This window comes from Protopterus annectens, chromosome 1.part1 (assembly GCF_019279795.1).
Source record: "Protopterus annectens isolate FY-2018-M chromosome 1.part1, PAN1.0, whole genome shotgun sequence".
Lineage (NCBI taxonomy): Eukaryota > Metazoa > Chordata > Ceratodontiformes > Protopteridae > Protopterus > Protopterus annectens.
In genome coordinates, this window is record NC_056726.1 from 1272520235 (window position 1) to 1272543216 (window position 22982).

General features: G+C 42.3%; 1 protein-coding gene across 1 annotated transcript in view; it reads left to right on the top strand.

Annotated features, from left to right (window-relative positions):
- Window positions 1–22982, top strand: part of LOC122809800 (C-Jun-amino-terminal kinase-interacting protein 3-like) — a 1405059-nt gene that overhangs the window by 1353564 nt on the left and 28513 nt on the right. Inside the window, exon 26 of the mRNA XM_044081538.1 lies at window positions 6124–6279. Coding sequence (XP_043937473.1) covers window positions 6124–6279 — 156 coding nt within the window. The remainder of the gene's footprint in view (window positions 1–6123; window positions 6280–22982) is intronic.

Consider the following 22982-nt stretch of genomic DNA (forward strand, 5'->3'; position numbering starts at 1 on the left):
ACAATACAAAGAAAACCAACAAAAGCTATGTCATTGGAATATGTAACCTCCAAACCACCTTCTACTATTTTAGTCAGATCAAGGTCCCCTAGTCTCTCCTCTTGCTCTACCAGATCCCTCACTGATGATGATGTGGATAGGGTGGTTCAGAGACTTTTGAAGATGCCTGCCTTGGCCAAACTCATCCTGTATCTGAGCCCAAAGGAGTTGGAGCAAACCCCCAGGGCACCTGTTCCTCCTCCAACCTAGTTGTCTGCTTTGGAGCAAAAAGTCTCTGAGGTCCAGCTTGTTTCGGTATCGGTTCTGAGACCCTCTGTTTCTTCAGATCAGATGTCAGCTCTGAGTGTCTCTACTTCTTTGGATCAGGAGACCTCTAGGATCCGACACTGTCCTCTCCAATCCCCAGAGCAGATTGTGATCTCCCCGGATCTGCCTCTGCCTCTCGGGACATCTGCACAGATGAATTCAGATCTTATTTCTGCTTCGGAGCAGCTGTCCTCTGCTCCGGAGGTTCCTTCGGTTCCAGCAACTCATTTGTCGGTTCGGGGGGGGGGGGCTCTTTGAAGCCAAGCCAGACTGCTTTTGAGGCTATGGAGAGAGTTATGACTTTTTCTCAGTCAACTGAACAAGCTACTTCAGAACGTCTTTCCCCTACTCAGGTGTCTCTAATCTCATCATCCCCTTCCACAAGACCGCAGAAATCCCAGGCCTCAGGAAACCTGCAAGGGGGGGGGGGGGTCCCCACCTCTTCTGAAACTTCTCCAGAATACCCCTCTGAAGAAGTTCCTTGTTGGAAGAAAACTTGAAAGAGGAAAGCACTTAGGGTCTCCTGAGGAGTACATCACTTCAGACACTGACTTGGGTGATACAGAAGGATCCCCATGGTAACCCACTGAGGAGGTCTTATTTGGAGAGATCATGGAAATTCTGAAACAAAGGGGTGATTGGCAGCCCTCCTTGCCTTATGCCGAAAAGTCAGTCTACCTGAAGAACTTCTGATCTCACCCTTCAACCTTTTGGGAAACTCTGCCTTCTGGTGAGCTCATAGACCTACTTTCTTGGAAGGCATAGGAGACCCCAGATACCATAGACCCCAGTCCATGGAGGCCAAATAAGTACTTTACTGCCCCGAATGACAAAACCTTTTGGACAAAGGGTGTAGCAATGCATGCCATGGTTGTGGCAGCAGCCACAATGAAAGAGCTTTCTGAGACTAGTTCTTCTATCCACCCTCCTAATAAGAATTCTAGGATGATGGATAAATACAGAAAGCATGTATTCTCTTCAGCGACTTTTTCTCTTCAATCACTGAATTACCTTAGTCATTTTACCAGATTGCAGAGAGATCTGATCAAGGAGTTGTCAGAGTCTCTTCAAGAAGCAGTTGCTGATGCCGTCAAGGAAAAAGTTAATGCACAGCTAGCCACCCTCAGTGCAGTTACGAACTCCTCCATGAGGTTTATATCATATGCTACAGATGGAGCAAGTAGAGCTGCAGGTTCAGGCATCTCCATCAGGATGCAGGCCTGGATGAGCCTTTGCAACTTTGTGGAACCTTTCAGATTTTCATTTGTTAATACCCCATTTGACAGTTCATCCCTGTTTGGGCCTAAAGTAAAAGAGATGCTCACCAGGTGTGAAAAGGAGGGTAAGACTTTGTCTGCCATTGAAGTGCGTTTTCCCTCTCCTACCAGACCCTTTCCCAAAGGTCAGAGAGGCAGTGGAAAAATGTGGTTCAGGAGACCACAAAGATCTTACCAAGACACACAAGATAAAAGTTTTCCCCGAGGCAGAGGGGAGAGCAGCAATAGAAGATGCCACCCTCGTGGCAGAGGAGGTCTGCAAAATCAGGGCTCCAGAGATGCTTTCTTTGGTAGGCCCTTTCAGCGCTGCTGGAGTACCCGATTGTCCACCTCTGGAGGCAGTCTACGTTTGTCCTTGCACCTAACAGCCTGGCAAAACATAACCACAGACAAACAGATGCTGGATATAATTTCCAGAGGATATATAATTCCTTTCTGTTTCCCTGCCCCTGTCAGAAAATTAGTTCCAGATGTTCCACCCAGTCAGCAGGAACAAGCAATATTAGAGATTCAAAAGTTGCTAAGCAAAAGAGTTATCCAAGAAGTCCCCACAGAACAGAGAGGATTCAGAGCTTACTCAAGATTCTTTTTAATTCCAACAAAACAGGGGACTGGAGACCCATTTTGGAACTAAACAATTTAAACAAATCTGTAAGAAAGACAAAGTTCCGAATGGTAACTCTGCAGTTGATACTTCCATTTCTGGAGAAAGACAGTTGGATGTGCTCTGTAGACCTGCAAGATGCGTACTACCATATATTAATGGAAAGACAATCAAGAAGGTACTTACGCTTTCGGCTAGGAGCCAGTCATTATCGGTTCAGAGTCCTGCCCTTTGGTCTCACCACAGCCTCGAGTGTTTTCACCAAATGTGTTGCAGTGATAGTGGCTTACCTGAGATGCCGAGAATTGTGAGTGTTTCCCTGTCTAGATGACTGGCCAGGCATCTACTGCTACAAGCAAGGGACTACACCATTCAAACTTACAACTCCCTAGGCATCACGATAAACTTTGAAAAATCAATTCTTGAACCATCTCAAAGCTTAAGATTCATTGGAGCAGAATTAGACACTACTTCCTTGATTGCATAACTTCCCCAAGAAAGAGTACAAGATTTTCTGTACCATGTTCAGAGCCTAATCACAAAATCACACCCAGCAGCGAAACAAGTTCTACAAGTATTAGGGAAGCTGGCAGCTTCAGTAATTCTTGTCCCCCTTGCATGCCTCAGCATGAGAATATTACAGTGGCTGCTATCATCTCAGTGGTCCTTTCTGGAACTTCCCATGTCTCACAAGATTCTGATTACAAACATATGCAAAAGGGACCTGCAATGGTGGATCCATTCTCCCCTAGTCTGTCAGGGACGACCATTCATTCCACCAAAATCGGTAGCAACAGCAAACACAGACGCCTCCCAGATGGTGGGGGGGGGACATTATCTGGGAAAGACAGTTCAAGGTATCTGGCAAAATCATGAGGCTCATCTGCACATGAATGTCCTAGAAATGAGAGCTGTGTTTCTAGCGTTGCAAGCATTTCAAGACTCTTTCTCTAGGAACGATAGCAATCCAGTCAGAAAACATCTCCATAGTATGGTACATAAACAAGCAAGGAGGAACCTGATCTTGCCCCCTGTGTTGAGAAGCATTAAGAGTTTGGCAATGGGTGATAAACTCCAACCGTTTTCTAGTTGTGATGCACATCCCGGAGAAAGCCAACGTGATTGCTGACAGATTGAGCAGAGCCATTCTTTGGCCACATGAGTGGTCCCTCATTCACAAAATACCGGAGACTATTTTCCAAAAGTGGGGCCAGCCTTGCTGCAATCTCTTTGCTTCCCCAACCAACGCCAGATACAGCAACTGCTTTGCCCTGATCCCTCAAGAGGGAGAGTCATCCAGGGATGCACTTGTTCACTATTGGCCTCCGGGACTACTGTATGTCTTTCCTCCTATTCCCCTGATTCCCAAATTGTTACAGAAGGTAAATTCATTGGAGACTACCATAGTCCTCATTGCCCCTCATTGGACTTGACAAATGTGGTTCCCCTTTCTACAGCCTCATCTTCTGGAAGAACCATGGGTTCTGGATCCAACTCCATACCTGTTGACACCCCCATCATGAATGGCTCATCCCAACCTCCAGAACCTCAAATTCACAACTTGGCTGCTCCAATTCCATTAATTGGCAGGTTTCCCCTTTTGTCTTCTCCAGTGAAGAAAATTTTACTTTCTTCTCACAAATCCTCCACATGAAGACTGTACACCAGCAAGTGGAAAAGATTTGCTGTTTGGGATGAAAATCACCAATTGGACCCCTTTTCTGCATCAATTAATACCATCTTGGAGTTTCTTTCATTACTGTTTCATGAAGGTGCAGCTGCTTCCAGTATCAGAGTTTCTTTAGCTGCAATTTCAAATTTTTATATAGGCCTAAATGACTCTCCTATTATGGCACATAGACTTTGCAAAGCCTTTTTGAAAGATGTATTATTATTATTAAAACCCCCATACAAGAACCCTACTCCTCCTGGGGACCTTAACTTTGTTCTTACTCATCTGGTTTCCACGGTTCCTATGACGATTTCGCAGACACAGTTTGTCGAATGCGTCTTCATCAAACCGAAAAGCATGAAAAGGCAAAATAGCGAAACGGCTTTTCAGTGAATTCTTTCCCTGGGAAAGAATTTGCTTGGCCACTTTCATTACTTTGCCATTTTCGGCACTGTACTGTGATCTCAGAGTTGGTATATTTAAGTAGGGGGGTGTGGGGGGCACAGCCCTTCACATCAGGGGGTGTGGGGGCAAAACCCCCGACATTATGTAATGTTAGTTTTTTTTGTTTTTTTTTTTTTATTTATTTCGGAACAGCGATTTTTTTCCCTTAGAAAAAAATTGCAGTTCTGAGTTTTCAATGTTGTAAGCTTTCGCTTACATGGGGTCGATTATATGTTGTTCACTGTTGTGAGCATGCAATATCATAATATAGACCCAGTTTCCACACCCTTTGAACCTTCAGCAGCTTCAGATTTAAAATTCTTGACCTGTAAAACCTTATTCCTAATAGCTATTACATCTGCCAGGAGGGTCTCCGAGTTACAAGCTCTCTCTATAAAACCTCCATTCCTCATTTTCCACAAAGACAGAGTGTCCTTACGAACAAATCTTACCTTTCTCCCGAAAGTGATTTCAAAACCAAATTTGAACCAATCTGTCAAGCTTCCAGTTTTCTTCCCTAACTTTCAAAGCAAAGGAGAATATACCTTGCATTTGCTTGACGTACACCGACAGTTAAGATTTTATTAACAAAGAACCTCTGATTTCAGGAAATCAGACCAATTGTTTATATCCTATTCAGACACCCGAAAAGGCCTTACAGTTACACCTATTCAGACACCCGAAAAGGCCTTACAGTTACAAAGGTAACCTTGTCTAACTGGCTGTCCCAATGCATTTCCTTTGTATACAAATCTAAGAACAAACCAATACCATTTCCAATCAGAGTTCATACTACCAGATCAATAGCTACGTCTGCAGCATTCCAAGCAAGGATGCCATTAGATACTATCTGTGCTGCAGCCACGTGGGCTAATCCGCATACCTTTATCACTCCTTACAAAATAGACTTGGCCTCCAGGAGTAGAGCTGCCTTTGGTTCTATGGTTCTTAGGAATATTCTTCTATGAGCCACCCAAGAGTCAGGTTGCTTGGGACACGGTCCCCAACTGAGAATTAGGACGAGCTTGACAACATCACATAAAAAAGTTATGTACTTACCATAACGTTCCATGTGTGTTGTCCATCTCGGTCCCTTATTCTCACATCCCATCCTCCAACCCCCTTCCTTAATGTGGTAGAGTGAGAAGTTATTCCTTGGAGAACCTTATGGATGAAAGCCTTCTTGCTGATTGTGTCTGCATCTTTGTATTCTTACCTTCTTATAAGGGTTTTACATTATGACTGTGTACTTTGGAAAAGGGCAAACAAGATCTGAGGTATTATCCAACTTCATCATGGGAATGATACAAGTCCACGAGCTTGGTTAAAGTCCTTCAGCTAGCAAAACAGGCCGAGACTGATCCGATAGATTGGATCAGACCCCAACTGTGAGAATAAGGGACAAGATGGACAACACACATGGAACGTTATGGTGAGTACATAACTTTTTTTTCCCAGGTTTTATTTTTGCAGTTGATTAATATTTGTCTTCTAGTGAGTTGTTAAATGAGATGATTTCCTACAGTAAGAAAGTGTTTGGTGTTTATGATGCTACCCCAGCATCCGAAGTCATAAACATGTGGTATCATTGAGTCCAACTGTTCTAATTGATACATGGTCTCTGACCTGATCAATCCAGGGGAAAAAGTTCACTGAAGTGTGTCACCTGAAGTTTAGTGAAGATTTATATATTGACTTATAAATTATTGCACATTATCATGGTTGATAGAACCATCTAGAAGAATCTGATTTGGTTTTAGTAGTCTCGAACATCATCAGAAACATTTTTTTCTTTACTACTGATTTCTTTTTTCTATCAGATATCCATGGAGACCCAAGTACTGTGAATTTTCCTCGGCAAAGTTCCCCTAAGGTGGACTTAACTAATGCCAGTATTCCATATTGCTCTATGGCTCATGCACAGATCTGTTTTCATGGCCACCGTGATGCTGTACGGTTCTTCGTGAGTGTACCAGGTAAGAGGAATGTCATGGACCATTATACTTAAATGATTTTCCGTCTTTGTTTAGTTTTAAGTAAACTACTGAGCACTGAATATATGCATCTATCTTTCCAGTCGTTTATACAACAAATATTTGTTCAAGCAAATCAGATAAAAGGCTGTCATTGTTTGCTTGTCATTGAACTTATTGAAATCAACAAGTCATTGCTGAATAGGTTATCAATAACCTACACACTGCTGAGGTTTTAGTCATTAAATGGCAGTTTGTTTTATGGGGTGGTATAGCCAGTTCTTGATGTCTATATTTTTAATCATTATAAACAGAGAACCTTTCAGTTGATTTTTTTTCCATAGGTTATTGGGTGGAACACTACTTACCATAATTATGATTTCAAGCAGTTAAGTTAAAATGTACTTTATTCCAGAGGGTCACTGCTAGTACGGATTCATCCTTATCTCTGAGGTACATTGACCCAGAGTCAATTACATGAAGCCAGATGGCTAAATCTCCCCCCCCCTACACCCCCATTTGGGATTTGAGAAAAATGCATTAGGAATTTCACCATCAGTTTCTTTTAACTTAAAATGTAAATGAAAATCTTTCAGTGGAATCTTCTAGATCTCAGCTGTTGCACCTTGTACTTAACACCACACTAGTCTTCTCTAGTAAAATAGTAAATTGTCTGTGTACAGATATAATATAGCAATTTCTTGTAGCAACCACCATAGTCCTGTGTCTGTCGACTCTGCTATACCCTTAACTCTACAAAGCAATACATTTTCTTCAGTACCTCATCTCTGAATTTTAAACCCAAATAGTCTGTATTATGCCTCAGAACTAGCTGTCCTGCATAATGTTTATTAATGCTACAATGTATTTTTCTCATATTCTACCTAATTTCTTATCTTTCTTATTTTATTTATTTATTTTATGTACCGGGAAAGTCCAACTGGGACAGAGACCATTTTCAGCAGAGGCCTGGGGAGAAATACTTCAGGTGCATGTCTTTGGGAAACCGGAGCACCTGGAGGAAACCCAAGTGAATGCAGGGAGGGCTTGCAGATTCCGCACAGAAGGCACCCCCCCAAGAATTGAACCAGAGAACCTCTTGCTGTGAGGTGACAATGCTAACCGCTGCACCACTGCTTATACTTATTTTTTTCTGTATAACTATGTTTGTATGTCAGAATAAACATAGTATGTAGCTTGTAAGAATAGGCTTGACATAAGTATAGTTTTGCCAAAATAAATCTGACATACAGTATTCTGTTTGCATAGGCCTAGAAATGTAGCCATATAAAAGCAGGCCTATATCTACATTTCATATTTCCCATTTTACATGCAGTTTCAAGCACAGTTTCAATAAAAAGGAATGTTTCAGTGAAAGATACAAATGAGCTCGGTGAGATAACCCTCAGGCCAAAGCAGTGATAAGGATGAAATGTGCTAATAACGTGTTTGAAACATTTGGTGCAAAAACAGATCTTTTTAGATGGTACAAGGCTTGGGAACCAAGGTTAAAGAGACACATAGAACTTGTGGAAAATTTACAGGGTTTTAGTATTATGACTGAAATGAATTAAGCTTGGATACTCAGGAAACTGAGTGCAGGAGTCTTATAACTTATAACATCTCCCACTCGCTTCCATAAAAATTCCTCTTCCAGCTCCATCATAGACTGGATCCTTACCAATTCCCCCCACCAATGCCACAATCCCACCACCTTACCTGACTTCCTCAGTGATCATCTCCCTACCACCATCTTAAGACACTACTCCCATATTCCTAAACCCCACCTTATCAAAGACTGTCGAAAACTATCGAATTTCAATTCATCCCAATTTAACTCCATTCTCCATAACATAGATTTGTCCATTCTAAAACACCTCCCCTTAAACGATGCTGTAAGCACTTTCAGTAGCATCTTCATGAATACTCTAAACTCCTTAGCTCCCTCTAGGAAGATCAGAGTAAAATCAAACCATGCTCCCTGGCTCTCCAAAGAGACTAGGTCCCTTACGAAACAAAGAGATCATGCTTGGAAAACCTGGACTAAAACTAAACAACCACCTTTTCTTCAAAAATACAGGCAACTGAGGAACCTTGCAAAAAAACATACAACTAATGACAAAAAGTTATACTATAGCTCTGCTCAGCTTAACAACAAATCCAATCCTCAAAAATTTTGGTCAACTCTCAACAACATCCTCTATCCTGGAAAGCCCTCTAATCCCTCCCCATACCCTAACTTTTCCTCTCAGGAAACAGCTAGCCTCCTGAATAAACACTTTATCTCTTCCATCCAAAATCTGATAATCTCTAAGCCAAACTCTACTTTGACACCCACCTCTCCAAGTCCCACTAACACAACTTTGTTTTCTTTTGAGCCAGTTCCCATTACTTACATCAAATCTCTACTACTCAAGCTAAAACCTTGCTCTCCTTCCACTGACAATCTATCTCCTACATTCCTCAAACTTGCTGCTGACTCAATTGCCTATCCTGTATCTATACTAATCAATCGATCTATTCTGGAATCAACTGTCCCCACCCTTTGGAAATCTTTCTTCACTATCCCTCTTCATAAAGGTGGAAACTCCATTGACCTCTCAAACTACCGACCCATTGCCATTCTGTCCCCCCTCTCCAAGATATTAGAAAAATGTATTCACTCACAGCTTCTCAATCACCTCCTCACATACCACTTACTTACCCCTACCCAACATGGATTTCGTCCTCACCACAGCACCATCACTGCCCTCCTCTCCTTCACTCATATCATTGCAGAGGCTCTAGACAACAATAAACTCATTTCCTGTCTCTTCCTAGATCTCTCCAAAGCCTTCGATACTGTCTCTCATCCTCTACTACTATCCAAACTCGCAAAACTCCACCTATCCCCCTCCACACTTGCCTGGTTTAATAGTTACCTATCTGGCAGGGAACAATCTGTCAAATGGCTCTCATCCTCACCTTTCCTTCCCATCTCCACTGGTATTTCCCAAGGCTCCATCTTGGGACCCCTTTTGTTTAACATCTTCACCAATGATCTTTACACCTCATGCAAAGAATCCTCCCTTATTCAGTATGCCGATGACTCCACACTTATATCCATTTCAAATAACATTCCTGAACTACACTCCCTGACCCAACAGGCCCTACTATCCACTGGACAATGGCTCTGTCACAACCTATTGATCCTAAATCCCAAAAAGACCAAACTCCTACTTTTCCTTCCCCATTCTCCTTCTCATCACAAAACCTCATTTTTTATTACATCTTCTAACAATACAAATATCCAACCTGACATCCACACAAAACTCCTAGGGGTCATTATCGATGACAAACTCAAGTTCAACCTACACATACTCCAATGTATAAAAAAAACAAACCAGAAACTAGGTCTGCTATATCGGAACAAAAAATTCCTAACCCCTGAATCTAGACTTACCCTGGGCCAGGTACTCCTCCTCCCCTCCCTCCTATATGCCGCCCCAGTTCTTACCAATATCCAGGCCTCCACTCTAAACAAACTGCAACAGACTTACCATAAAATAGCCAGATTCATTACTAACTCCCCATACAATTCACACCACTGCATTTCTTTAAACTGTCTTCAATGGCTTGAATTTCCCCAGATGTTCATCGTGTTTCACTGTTGCAGTCATGACTGTAGGGTTCTCCCCTGCCGGCAGGCAGTCCTCGGTCAGCCAGAATCCCAAAGTCTGGGTCCGGCATCGGCTGTACAACCATGCTCCCTGACGTCAGAGCGCCAGGAGTACAAAGCTGACAGCCGACGCCATTTTCTCCAGTCTTTCTTGCCATGCGGTGATAGCAGTTCGCAAGTGCCGGTCGGCTGACTCCTGACGATTTCTTCTGATAAACTTCAGTCCGAAGACTTTCTTCTCCTCTTAAAGCTAAGTACCCCATTGAGGAAACTTTTTCTTGCTCCAGTCTGATGTCAGAAAAAGTTAATAATTGTATTTCATGTGGGAAGCAAATACCTCATAAGGATTTTCATTCTTACTGTATTCCTTGCTTAGGCCCTGACCACGACATAGCTAGTTGTCAGTTTTGTGCTAGATTCAATCAACATACAATTAAACGAAGGTACGATTTTGCTTTTCATTACTTCGGTAGGCGTTTTAACTACAAAATGTCATCGGATACGGTTCCGGCTACTGGAGTTCACAAGCGTTCCAAGGATAAAGACAGGCCTCCGAGGTCCAAATCTGATGATAGCGCACAAGCGGAGCCAGCTTCAGGTTTGGCCGTCGTCAATGAGGTGCTTTTGCAGCCCCCGTCATCGACCATTTCAGAACCGATGGCCGAAACGAACTCTCATGAGGAGCCAACCAGGCCTTTAAATATTTCTATTGCAGGACCTTCGGACAATGCTCCTTCGGATGGGTCCGGAGCCGCTGTGCAGGTACCGGCTTCCGAAGGGGTTTTCAGGCCTACTCGGCTTCTAATAAAGGCAAAGCCAAAGACAAAGGCAAAGACTCCTTCTAAATCAAAGACTGCAACACAGGCCTCTTCTGAACCGGCTCCCAAGTCACAGAAACAGTTACTCAAGATGGCGGAGGATTTACTGACTATGATTAGGGGTTCACATCCCCCTCCAGATAAAAGGCCAAGGCAGGATGTTTATTATGATTCCTCTGATCAGGCTTCTGTTTCTTCAGTCTCTTCTTCTGACCAGGAATATTCTTTCCCTCCTTATGAGGATTCTGATGCTGAGGAATCCATTCCTTCAGCTTCTCCCCCTGAGGATTTCTCTTTTGGGGAAACTTTGCATGAAATGAGGGAACATTTCCACTGGGAAGGACAGGAGTATTCGGAATCTAAGAAAAGACTAAGGGATTTTCTTCTTCTCCCCCAACATAGACCCCTGGCTATTCCTCCTGTTTTGGATATTGTGGATGATGCTTTCTCGGAGGCTAACTTAACCCCTGACTCTTTTCCTCTGGCTCCTGTTAAGCCTGATAGATATTACAGGATTCCTGATTCCCAACAGTTTTTATACAAGAACCCTTCTGCTGACCCTGAAACCGTTTCTCAGGGTCCTAAGGGAGTTAAGGCCGCTTCTGCCAAAAACCCCATTCCCACTGAAAAGGATTATCTTTAGAAAGATGGGGCAAAAAAGTGTACACTTCTGCTACTTTGTCCATTAGGGCTTTAAACTGTCAGTTTCATATGCTGAAATACCAGCAATTTCTCTTGTCTGTTTTAAAACAAAAACTTACTTCCATTTCTGCCTGTGCAGATGATAAGGAATTACATGATTTATTGCATGCCACTGAATAAGTTGGGAAGCATGGCTTACACTGTGAATTTGATGCCTTGGAGGCTTCTTGTAGGGCTGCTGCCTCTGGCACAGTCATTAGAAGGCATGCATGGCTAAAGGAACAAAATTTGCCAGAACAAGTAAAAGCTAAATTATTGGATGCTCCTGTTCAGCATAATGTTTTGTTTGGATCAAAAGCTGAAGAGGTGATTAAAAAGATGGAGGATAAGGCGAAATCCATGCAAACAGTTAAAGATTTCTTACAAGTACAGCCACCAAGATTTAGCAGGAATTGGCCTTCTAAAAATTGGTCCTTTCCCACTTCAGACAGGCCTCAGAGGGGTAGATATAGATGCTCCAGAGGAAGGCCTCAAGCACAAGCTTCTTATAGACCAAGACAGTGGACTGCTTCCACCCCTGGGGGAGGAGAGGATAGGTCACAAACTCATAGGAAACAAACTCAATGACTCCCTCTGTTGGGCTGCAGGAACTTCTTGCCTGGAAGCCCCTCTCGGAGGAAAACTCTCTCTTTTTTATCAAAATTGGACTCATATAACCCAAGACAAGTGGGTTCTGGATGTGGTTTTAAGAGGTTACAAATTCCATTTTCATACCCTGCCAAGGCCAAAGCGGATGGCCAGACCTTCCAAAACATCAATGGACAGAGGCCTTAAACCAGGTGGAAGCTCTTTTGGCTATGAAAGCCATAGAACTGGTTCCACTTTCAGAGATGGGACAAGTTTTTACTCAAGGCTCTTTCTAGTCCCCAGGAAGCAAAACTCATGGAGACCCATTCTGGATCTGTCAGTCTTGAACACCTTTCTAGAGATTCCAAAATTCAAGATGCTTACTCTACAGCAGCTACTTCCAATGCTATCCAAAGATGCGTGGATGGTAACTTTGGATTTAAAGGAGGCATATTTACACATTCCCATCAGGCAGGAACGCAGAAAATACCTCAGGTTCAAGGCCGGATCGAGGCACTTTCAATTCTCTGCGCTGCCCTTTGGATTGTCTACTGCGCCCAGGGTCTTCACCAAATGCCTGGCTCCAGTAGTAGCTTACTGCAGACTCAAGGGAATTCAAATTTACCCTTATCTGGATGATTGTCTAATTCAGGCAGACAGCAAGGATGTCTTACTCCAGCATCTAGAGTTTGTACAGAACCTCCTCAAGTTCCTGGGATTCTCTGTAAACATAAAAAAGTCAAATCTGACGCCCTCACAGCAGATAACTTTTCTGGGTACTCTTCTAAACACCACAACCCAGATGGCATTTCTGACATCCGAAAAACAATTACAGCTGGCTTCAACTTTCAAAACCTTGGCAACTTTAACTCAGCTATCTGCAAGGAGATTCCTGCAGGCTTTGGGTTACATGGCCTCCTGCATCCTTCTCGTACCATATGCAAGACTACACATGAGGAAAATACAGTGGTACCTAAAAAGTGTATGGTCTCAGCATTGCCACAGTTTAGACATACTGATCTCCGTCCTGCCTTGCCTTCAAAAGGAATTTCTTTGGTGGTCCAGGGCATGTACTCTAAACAAAGGGAAACCCTTCTGTCTGCCTCCTGCCACTCAGATTCTAACCACGGACGCCTCGGATTATGCTTGGGGAGCCCATTTTCAGGGCAACTGTCTGCAGGGCCTTTGGACAAAGGATCAGAAGCACCTGCATATCAATTTAAAGGAAATGTTAGCCGTTCAGAAAGCTCAAATGGCCTTCAGGAATCTTCTACAACCAGGACAACTATTAATACGGACAGACAACACCACAGTTATGTGGTACATAAACAAGCAAGGGGGATCTCATTCCTACCCCCTTTGCAGACTAGCCATGGATCTATGGAACACAGCTCTAGCTTGCAATCTGGACCTTCAAGCTCAGTTTCTACCAGGGAAGCAAAACTTCCTGGCAGACAGTCTGAGCAGAAACCTTTCGGATCCACACGAGTGGATGCTGGACACCAAAATATTCAGGATGATAACAGCAGTCTGGGGATGTCCTCACATAGACCTCTTTGCATCCCATCTCAATCATCAACTACAGAATTTTTGCACCAGGTCTTTCCACAAAGAAGCTTGAAAAGTGGATGCCCTATCATTCAGTTGGAGGAACCTCTCGGGATATGCCTTTCCGCCTCTTCCTCTTCTTCCACGGGTATTACTAAAGATAAAACAGGACAAGCCCAAGATGATAATCTTTTTGGCCCCAAATTGGCCTCGACAGTTTTGGTACCCAACTCTAAAAAACCTATGTCTGGAGCCCCCTTGGGTTTTACCTCAGTCTCCGAACCTTCTGTCCCAACATCAGGGTCATGTTCTACACTCTCATGTCAGAACTCTCAGCCTGGCGGCCTGGTTAATCCAGGGCCTTTGATTTCTTCTTTCCTACCCAAGCAGGTTATGGATGTCATTTTAGAAGCCAGACGTCCTAGCACTAGAAAATCTTATGCAGGAAAATGGAAAAGATTTTGTTCCTGGATGCAGGCTCAGGATTCTGATCCTCTTCTTCTGAACATTCCTTCTATTTTACTTTACTTGACAGATCTCTTACATAAGGATCTCTCTTTCTCTTCCATTAAGATACATGCCTCTGCTATTTCTGCTCATTATAATACAGACCCTCCAATCTTTTCCCACCAGCTCATGAGACAGTTTCTCAGAGGAGCTAAGAGTTTAAGACCTCCTAGATCTCCTCCCATTCCTGCTTGGGATCTCAACTATGTTTTGGAAAAACTAACCTTGCCTCCTTTTGAGCCTGCTGCCTCTTCTGACATCAAGTTTTTATCTTGGAAGACAGCTATCCTGTTAGCCCTAACCTCTGCCAGGAGAGTTTCAGAGTTACAAGCTCTTATGGCTGTGGAACCTTATATTATTTTTCATCAAGACAGGGTGTCTTTGAGGACTAATCCTACCTTCATGCCTAAGGTGGTTTCCAAAGTGGCTTTAAATCAAACTATCCACTTGCCAACTTTTTTCCCCACTCCTCAAAATAAAGGGGAAAGGATCTTACATTCCTTGGATGTACACAGACAACTACGTTTTTACCTGGACAGAACCAAGGACATCAGAAAATCAGAACAATTGTTTGTTTCGTATGCTTCAAGTTTCCAAGGTAAAGCCATTTCAAAACAGACCATTTCTAAATGGATTGCTCATGGAATCAGATTTTGTTATTCACACCATGGAAAGCAAATCCCAGGGAGTATACGGACTCATTCCACCAGAGCTGCTGCCACTTCTGCGGCCTTCCTCAGTGTAGTTCCTACCAAAGACATTTTGGAAGCTGCAACTTGGAGTTCAGTGCATACTTTTTCTAAGCACTACAATCTACCTCTTTACTCTAAGTCTAGGGCAGGCTTTGCCTCTGCAGTCTTGCAGGGCCTTTTAGCCGCCCCTTCTTCTTTATGACCACCTCCCTTTCTTTCAGCTTTGGGATTCTACCCTACAGTCATGACTGCAACAGTGAAACACGATGAACATAGTACAGTTGTGTACACCTACCATAAATGTAGATGTTCGAGTGTCTTCACTGTTGCAGTCTGGGTCCCTCCCTCCTGTCCCTCTTATTTTTACTTTTGTGTGGTTCCTTTTTTCACCATTCTTCTGAGGTGTATTTGCAAAGGATATGGGACCTTTCTCATTTTGGGACTCCTGACATCTGGGGCAAGAAAAACTGGAGAAAATGGCGTCGGCTGTCAGCTTTGTACTCCTGGCGCTCTGACGTCAGGGAGTATGGTTGAACAGCCGACGCCGGACCCAGACTTTGGGATTCTGGCTGACCAAGGACTGCCTGCCGGCAGGGGAGAACCCTACAGTCATGACTGCAACAGTGAAGACACTCGAACATCTACATTTATGGTAGGTGTACACAACTGTACTTTTCTGCTATCTTATCAATTTCATATGCTACACTCTATTCTTTATAAACCCTCCTTCTGTCCATCTCTATCTTCCTTAGTCTCCATCTACATCCCATCCTGGACCCTCCGTACTTCTAACCAACAATTACTTGATATCTACCACCCACAAAGGTCAGTAGGCAAGCTACTCTACAAACACTCTCTTGCCCATGCTTGGAACAAACTTCCCCTTGACTTACGTTCAATCTCCCACACCTCACACTTTAAAAATGAACTAAAAGCTTATTTTCTCAATTCCAGAACCTGCCCTTGCCATGACCCTACCTAGTCTTCCTTCCCTTTATGTACCCTCAAAAGGACCATACTTAGTACCTCATTACACCTCTCTCTCCAATGTGTCTACTATGCATTTGCACAATTTTATACAAACAAAAAATGTTAATTGTTTACCTATTGAACAATATCAATGTAAAATTGTTACTTAGCTTCTTTTTAATGCAACTTTAACTTTATGCATGTATCCCAACATATGTGAATCGTTTTGCTATAACTGCTATTATATCAATATTGTTTAAAATTGTACTTGTTTTAAAATGTATTACTGGAGCTTTTCTCCTCGGGTCTCCACTGAAAATGGGCCACAAGCCCAGTTGGACAAACCCGGTTAACAAATGTCAATAAATAAATAAATATAAATAGGAGTCAGTTTAAAGATCTAGGAGTTCAAATATACAGAAATGAGTTGAGGTGGTCAGAAAACTGAGTAGAGAAATCAAGTCAAATGTCATGCAGGTCAGTTATTCAGAAGCTACAGAAAACGGTGCAGTTTGTCTTAATTCTGCCATTACAGAGGAAAGAAACCGTTCTGATTTCAGAGTTACAAAGGACAATGCAGCTCATTCTTCAGAGCTGTAAGTCTAAGTAATCTCCAGCTACCATTTGGCTCAGTTCATCAGCACTGCTGTTTGAAGCAGTAAGACTTATTTGGATCTTATTGAATTGCTACATCTACCTCCACTTTATGCAGGCTACTACATAATAAACCAACTTAAATTCACAGTGAGTAAAGAGTTGCTCAAGAAAGCACTACTTGTATATCCTGTATGTAGGTGATATAAGCATGTGCGTATCTGTATATATATATATATATATATATATATATCTAAAAAACAAAGAGGAACTGTGTAAGAGAAGTACAAAGGCACAAATAAAAAACAAACTAAAAGACCCAAGGAAAAGGACTAGTCCAAACAGGATTATTTGAGTGCTTTCATCCTTTTATTTATTTCTGATGATGTTCTGCTTATTAAAGTGTAGTGTGTAAACAATACAAGTAACATCTTAGTAAAAAAAAAAGACAGCCAAAGGTATGGGGGGGGGCTTGTTAGCTGTACCACCATAAAGCACACTTAATACTGATGCTTCATTTGGTTTGCAAACAATATAAGAAACATCTTGGTGGAAAAAAAGACCACCAAAAGTGATTTAAATAAAACTAGTGTTGCAGTAGCCAATGTGGAAATGCATGTAAATGAGGTGTGTAGCGAAACCTGTGTTAATAGGCAAAAATAGAAAGGTATGGGGTTCTTAGCTGTACCACCATAAAGCACACTTAATACTGATGCTTTCGATAAGCCCTTGGGGGGGAATTGGCTCCCTGTAAAAGTTGCCATTTTAATTCCATAAGTTCGAGCAGTGTGTCAATGTGCCCTCAAAATAAAGAAACTTGCTCAAGCGCAAAGAGTTTGAAACTCTGGAAGTCCGTGCAGTGGACTCTGTGCATGCTAGTGCATTAGTGAAATTTCAATGTCTTATGGCAGCACAGTGTTCCTTGATGCGATCGGACAACTTGTAAATTGTTTTACCTATGTAGAAAGAGTGGCAGAAAGAACAAATGCTAGCATAAACTACAAACAAGTTGTTGTAGTTAAAGTGACTTTTGAGGGTGGCTGTGTGTTTTCAAGTGTTTGAATGTGTATTGGGTGATGGAGAAAATGTGCTTGCAGGTAACACAGGTATTGCATGGGAACATCCTGGATAAGTGGCTGGGTTTGGGGTGGGCAGTTAAACTGGGATGTGGTCATGTTGTTCAAACCTGCGTTTGAGTGTGTTGGTCTTTTTAAATTTGAAGAGCAGGCCACTGCCTAGTGCCAGGGAGAGTTCCCTGCTGCTGTGTAAGACACTCCAGTTGCAGGAGATAATGTTCCGTAACTGGAACATCTCTTGACTACTAGGGAGGGGGAAGCTGGTGGTGAAATCTTTGGAAGTGATGACTTTGGGTTTGCTAATGAACCCAGATAGGAGTATTGGTTGGAACTTGGTGCTCCGAGTGGCATTAGCCTCTTGATAGATTCTATCTAATAAAGGGCGGACTAGTCCCTGGCAAGAAGAGATGTTTGAGAAAAGTGCATTCTTTCCTGGAAGGTAAGGTCATTGCTAATGATTCTAGAGTGGTGAATGAATTGGCCCTTTACCACATTCACCTTCATGAAATGGGGATGCTGGCTGGAGTAATCAAGGAAATGTTTCCTGTAGGTGCATTTCCTAACAATGTTCGAGGAAAAGCAGAGTTTTTGTGGCAGTAAGGAAATCTCAGTGTCCGGGAAATGGACTGTATTCCCTATGCCAGAGATGGTGAAAGAAAGAAAGCTGATGCTATCCGAGAGGTCTCTAATAAACTCCTAAGTAGTGAATGAGACTCCTGCCAGATGAAAAAAAATATCAGTATATAGTGGCAATTAAGTCTCATGTGTTGAAAGCCTGGGATGTGAGTGACAGTCTCCCCTCCCAAGCACTGAGGATATATTAGCATAGGCTGGGGCCATTTTGGACCACATAGCAATGCCACATTGCTATTGGTATATTTGCCCATTAAAAAGAAAGAAATTGCTGGTCAGTACAGAGCGGAATCAATTCACAGAGAGTAACAACTTTGGATTTACTAAGGTTGCTATACTTCAGGAGGAACTGGTGAATGAGTGCCAGCCTTTCTTTGTATGGAATGCTTGTATAAAGGGCTTAGATATCGAGGGTAACCAGAAGTTTAGCATTGGGAGTGACCTGGTATTTGTGCAGGTCATTTATGAAAGCCCATGGGTCTGGATTGAACCACAAGGTTCAACAAGCTATATACTGAGAGATTTTTTTATGTCTTTGTTTTTTTCTGCTAGAGACTATTAACCTAAATGGGGGGTTGTTTGGCATCCCAAAGATCCATAAGGGAAGAGTTCGTCAAGGTGGAGGTTGGGGACAACAAGAAAGAGATATTTGTGTAGTGTGATTTTGTTACTAAGCAGCAGCTCAGACATCAAGTTATCAACAACGGTAAATTTATCAATAACATCAGATAAAGAAATACACTTGTAAAAGGCAGTGTCCGTAAGAGCTGCTTCAGTTTTGACTAAATGATTTTGCTGTTCCATGACAACGATACCAGTACCTTTGTCTGCTTTCGTAATAATTTTATAAGCCCCACCCATACCTTTCTATTTTGGCCTATCAACAGGCTTCTCTACACACCTCATTTACATGTGTTTCCATATTTTATGTTGTACAGATTCTATGCTATATGTTTTCCTGGTGCATCTACCATTCTTTTCTGTTTTGTGGCACTTCATGTTTTATTCCTTTCCTTCCTTTTTCTTTATATGTTCAACTGTGCCCTCCTTTTTCTGCCATGTTTTTCCATGCCATGTTCAATATTTCTCCATGTCTTACTTTCAGTTAATTTACAGTTATGTTTTCATGTACCATTGCTTTCAATATGCAGTGTGAATATAAAAAGAACAAGAACACTATTGGTTCTATTAATTCTTAAACCGCTTTGTTTATATTCATTACATATGACATCCTTCTTTCAGGGTTTACTTTAGACCCTATATTATTCCAAAAACTATTTCTAACAATTCTTTTTCTGAAGAGACTGGAAAAGAACAAGCATTGCTATCTACCCTAATTTTTCTAATATCATTGGAGGGGGAAAAGATTATAACTACCCAGTTGTGGGTGAGTAAATAGTGATCATCATAAAATACCACCCTGTTATGTTTCACTGAATAGAGAAAGTATATTATTTTAAGTCAAGCTATATAGTCTCTATGCAAACATTATTCACTTTACTTCAGATAAAATTTCTTTCCATTCTTTTTCAATGTCTCTTTCTCCATATTTTATGCATAACATTTCTTTTAATCTTCTAAAATGTATACCACTTATCCATACTATGTAGCAAATCCTTTGCTTTTTTGCTCAAAATTAAACCCACTGTCTTTAATAGTTGTAATAATTCCCTCATTATCACTTTTACCCTTACCTTATTTCTTACTATGATGACTATACCCTTACCTTATTTCTTACTATGATGACTATACCCTTACCTTATTTCTTACTATGATGACTAAATCATCTGCATAACTCAGAAATATTGGTAGACATACCTTAGTACAATACACTATTCCTGCTCCCTTCCTTGCTTTGCATATCACAGCATTAATAACTAAACAGTTTAGTATTGCACTCAATGGGCAGCCTTGTTTTTCACCTTTCCAAACTTTGATTTTACTCTCTATTCATTTACCCAAGACCTGTCAAATACATCTGTAATGACCCCCAACCACTTTCTTTGGATTTCCATGCTGCTCAAATATGTCCTGTGTTTGGCAGTTCCAAATGTTGTTATATGCATTCTGTAATCATTAATGAACATTACAGAAGCTAACAGATTTCCAAGTTTATTTCTTCTGTCTCTGCCTTTTTCCATAACATCTTTATGATACCCAGACACAGATCTCCTTGTTCTGTTCCTTTTTCATCCATTTGTTTGTTGTTTTTAAGGTAGTGATTTTGCTCATTTTCCATTTCTTGTAAAACTTTTGCATCCTATTCAGTTTATTCCTGGTCATCGTACATCATTTTCTTTCGGCTGTTCCCGTTAGGGGTCACCACAGTAGATCACCTGTTTCCATTTCTTCCTGTCCTCTGCATCTTGCTCTGTCACACCTACCACCTGCATGTCCTCTTTCACCACATCCATAAATCTTATCTTAGGCCTTCCTCTTTTCCTGTCACCTGGTAGCTTCATCCTTAGCAACTTTTTCCCAATATACTCAGCATCCCTCCTCAGCATATGTCCAAACCAACGTAATCGTGCCTCTCTGGCTTTGTCTACAAACCTTCCAACCTGGGCTGATCCTCTGATATACTTATTCCTAATCTTGTCCACCCACATCACACCAATGCAAATCTTAACATCCTTAATTCTGCCACATCCAGCTCAAACTCCTGCCTTTTGTCTTAAATTTTAACATCCTATTCTAACATATCCCTTATTTTACTACTTATGCCTTTTGCGCCCTAAATATTTTCTCTCATTTTACTGTGTTCATAGGTTCATACTAGGCTGTCTGCCCTGGGGCATTTATAAGCCTAGCCCGATTGTGTTTGGCTTACGCCACCCCTTGATTTGCATATACTGTGCCCTTTTTAAAGTTTAGTTTACTGTGCCTCTGTCTAATAGTGACACGGAAGTAATCCCCGGGACAAACCTATGATCCCCCATCCACTCATCAAGATTCTTCTTGAAGAGAGTCAGTGAGGTGCTCTGCCTAACATGAATTGGAATTCTATTCCAGAGCTAAGGGAGCCTCTTGGTTATGAATCTGTCCCTCCAGCATGTTCTATTTATTTCTGTGCTGAGGTTCAAGTCCCTCGAGCATGTGGCTCTAAGGGATTTAGATTTACTGAGGTGGCTCATGTCCATTAATTCTGGGTTGGACATAGCTTTATATGTCAGGCATAGATCGCCTCGAAGTAGGCGGTATGCAACTGAGTAGAGCTGGAGTTTTTTTAACCGAGCAGCATATGGCATCTGTTTGAGTCCCTTGATCCTCCTGGTGAGGTACTTTTGGGGTCTTTCTGATTGCTGCAGGTGTTGGGTAAGGTACATCCCAAAGGGGACATTGTATTCTATGATGGGCCTGATGAGGGATGAATAAAGGGGCACGATTACCTCTCTTGATCTAGATGTGAATCCTTTCATGATGAGGTGGGCTATGTAGAAGGTCTTTCTAACCACTTTGGCAATGTGGTTGTCAAAGGAGAGATTGCTATCAACTTGGGTCCCCAGATCCCTAATTACTTTCTCTGTATTTAATGGGTTACCACCTCTGTGGTAATTTGTGGGCACATTGTTTTTGCCAAAGGGTATGACTATACACTTTTTGGCATTTAGCTTTAGACCATGGCTCTGGCACCAGTTATCCATCTCTGCGAGACCTTTTTGAAGGATGTTTATGTCAGCTGGAGAGTCGATTATGGCGCCCAGTTTGCAGTCATCTGCGAACCTGGTGAGCCGTAGTCCTCCCCCGTTGGCCTGTACCTCAGAAAAGTAAATACTGAACAAGAGAGGTCCCAGGATAGAACCCTGTGGGATGCCACTTGTGACCGGTTTCGAGTCTGACATGGCTCCAGCAACTCTGACTCTGTGGGTTCTGTCTTTGAGCCAGTTTGAGACCCATCTTGTGACATAGGGGTTTATATTTAGGCTGGATAGCTTATCTATGATGCCCGAGTGGGGTATTGTGTCAAATGCCTTTGCGAGGTCCAGATAGGCTGTGTGGACTACCTTCCCTTCATCTATGGCCTTGGTGACTGTTTAGAAGAAGTCGACCAGGTTCAAAAGGCAGGATCTGCACTTGACGAAGCCAAATTGGGTAGGATCTAGTGTCTGTAGGTCCCCAATGTCTTTGTTTATGAGTTCCATGATGATCCTCTCCATATCCTTGCATACTAGGCTAGTCAGGCTTATGGGGTGATAGTTTCCAGGGTCCGCAGAGGCACCACCTTTGTGGAGTGGGACCACTGTTGCTGTATGCCATTCTTTGGGCACATATCCTGTAGTGAGGCTGAGATTGTACAGCAGTTTTACTTGAGGGATTAGTTCTTCTTGGAGTTCATGTAGGATGCAACCCGGGACGCCATCTGGTCCCATGGAAGCAGTGTTTTTTGCTTTGGAGAGGGCGGCCTTCACCTGAGCATCAGAGATGTTTGTGAGGCTGCATTCTGCCGGGACAGATACTTGCCCTTTTGGGGGGGAGGGGGTGGAGAAGTTTGCACTGAACCTGTCTGCCAGGATATTGGCGATGTCTGTGGGTTCAGTGTATTTTTTGTTGTTTAAAATCAACTCAGAACAAGTCTGGGAGTTGCATCCCAGGTTCCTAACATAACTGAAAAAAGCCTTATGGTTGTCTTTAGTGTCCTGTGCAATTTTTCTCTCGAAGCTGGTCTTGGAGGATTTTATGAGGGATCGTAATTTTTTGCTAGTACTGATCAGAGATGCCTTCCCTTTTAGGGATTTTGTTCTGTCATGTAGTAGCTTCCTCCTTCTGTTGTACAGTTTATTTATGGCTGGGGTCCACCAGACTGGACGCCTGCCTTTGGATGATTGGGTCTTGATTTTGTTTGGGATAGCATGATCCATGCATTCCTGGAGATGTCCGTAGAATGCGTTTATATAGGATTCTGCCGTTTGGGCCGTAGTTTCCATGGCCCTGGGGCCTTGAA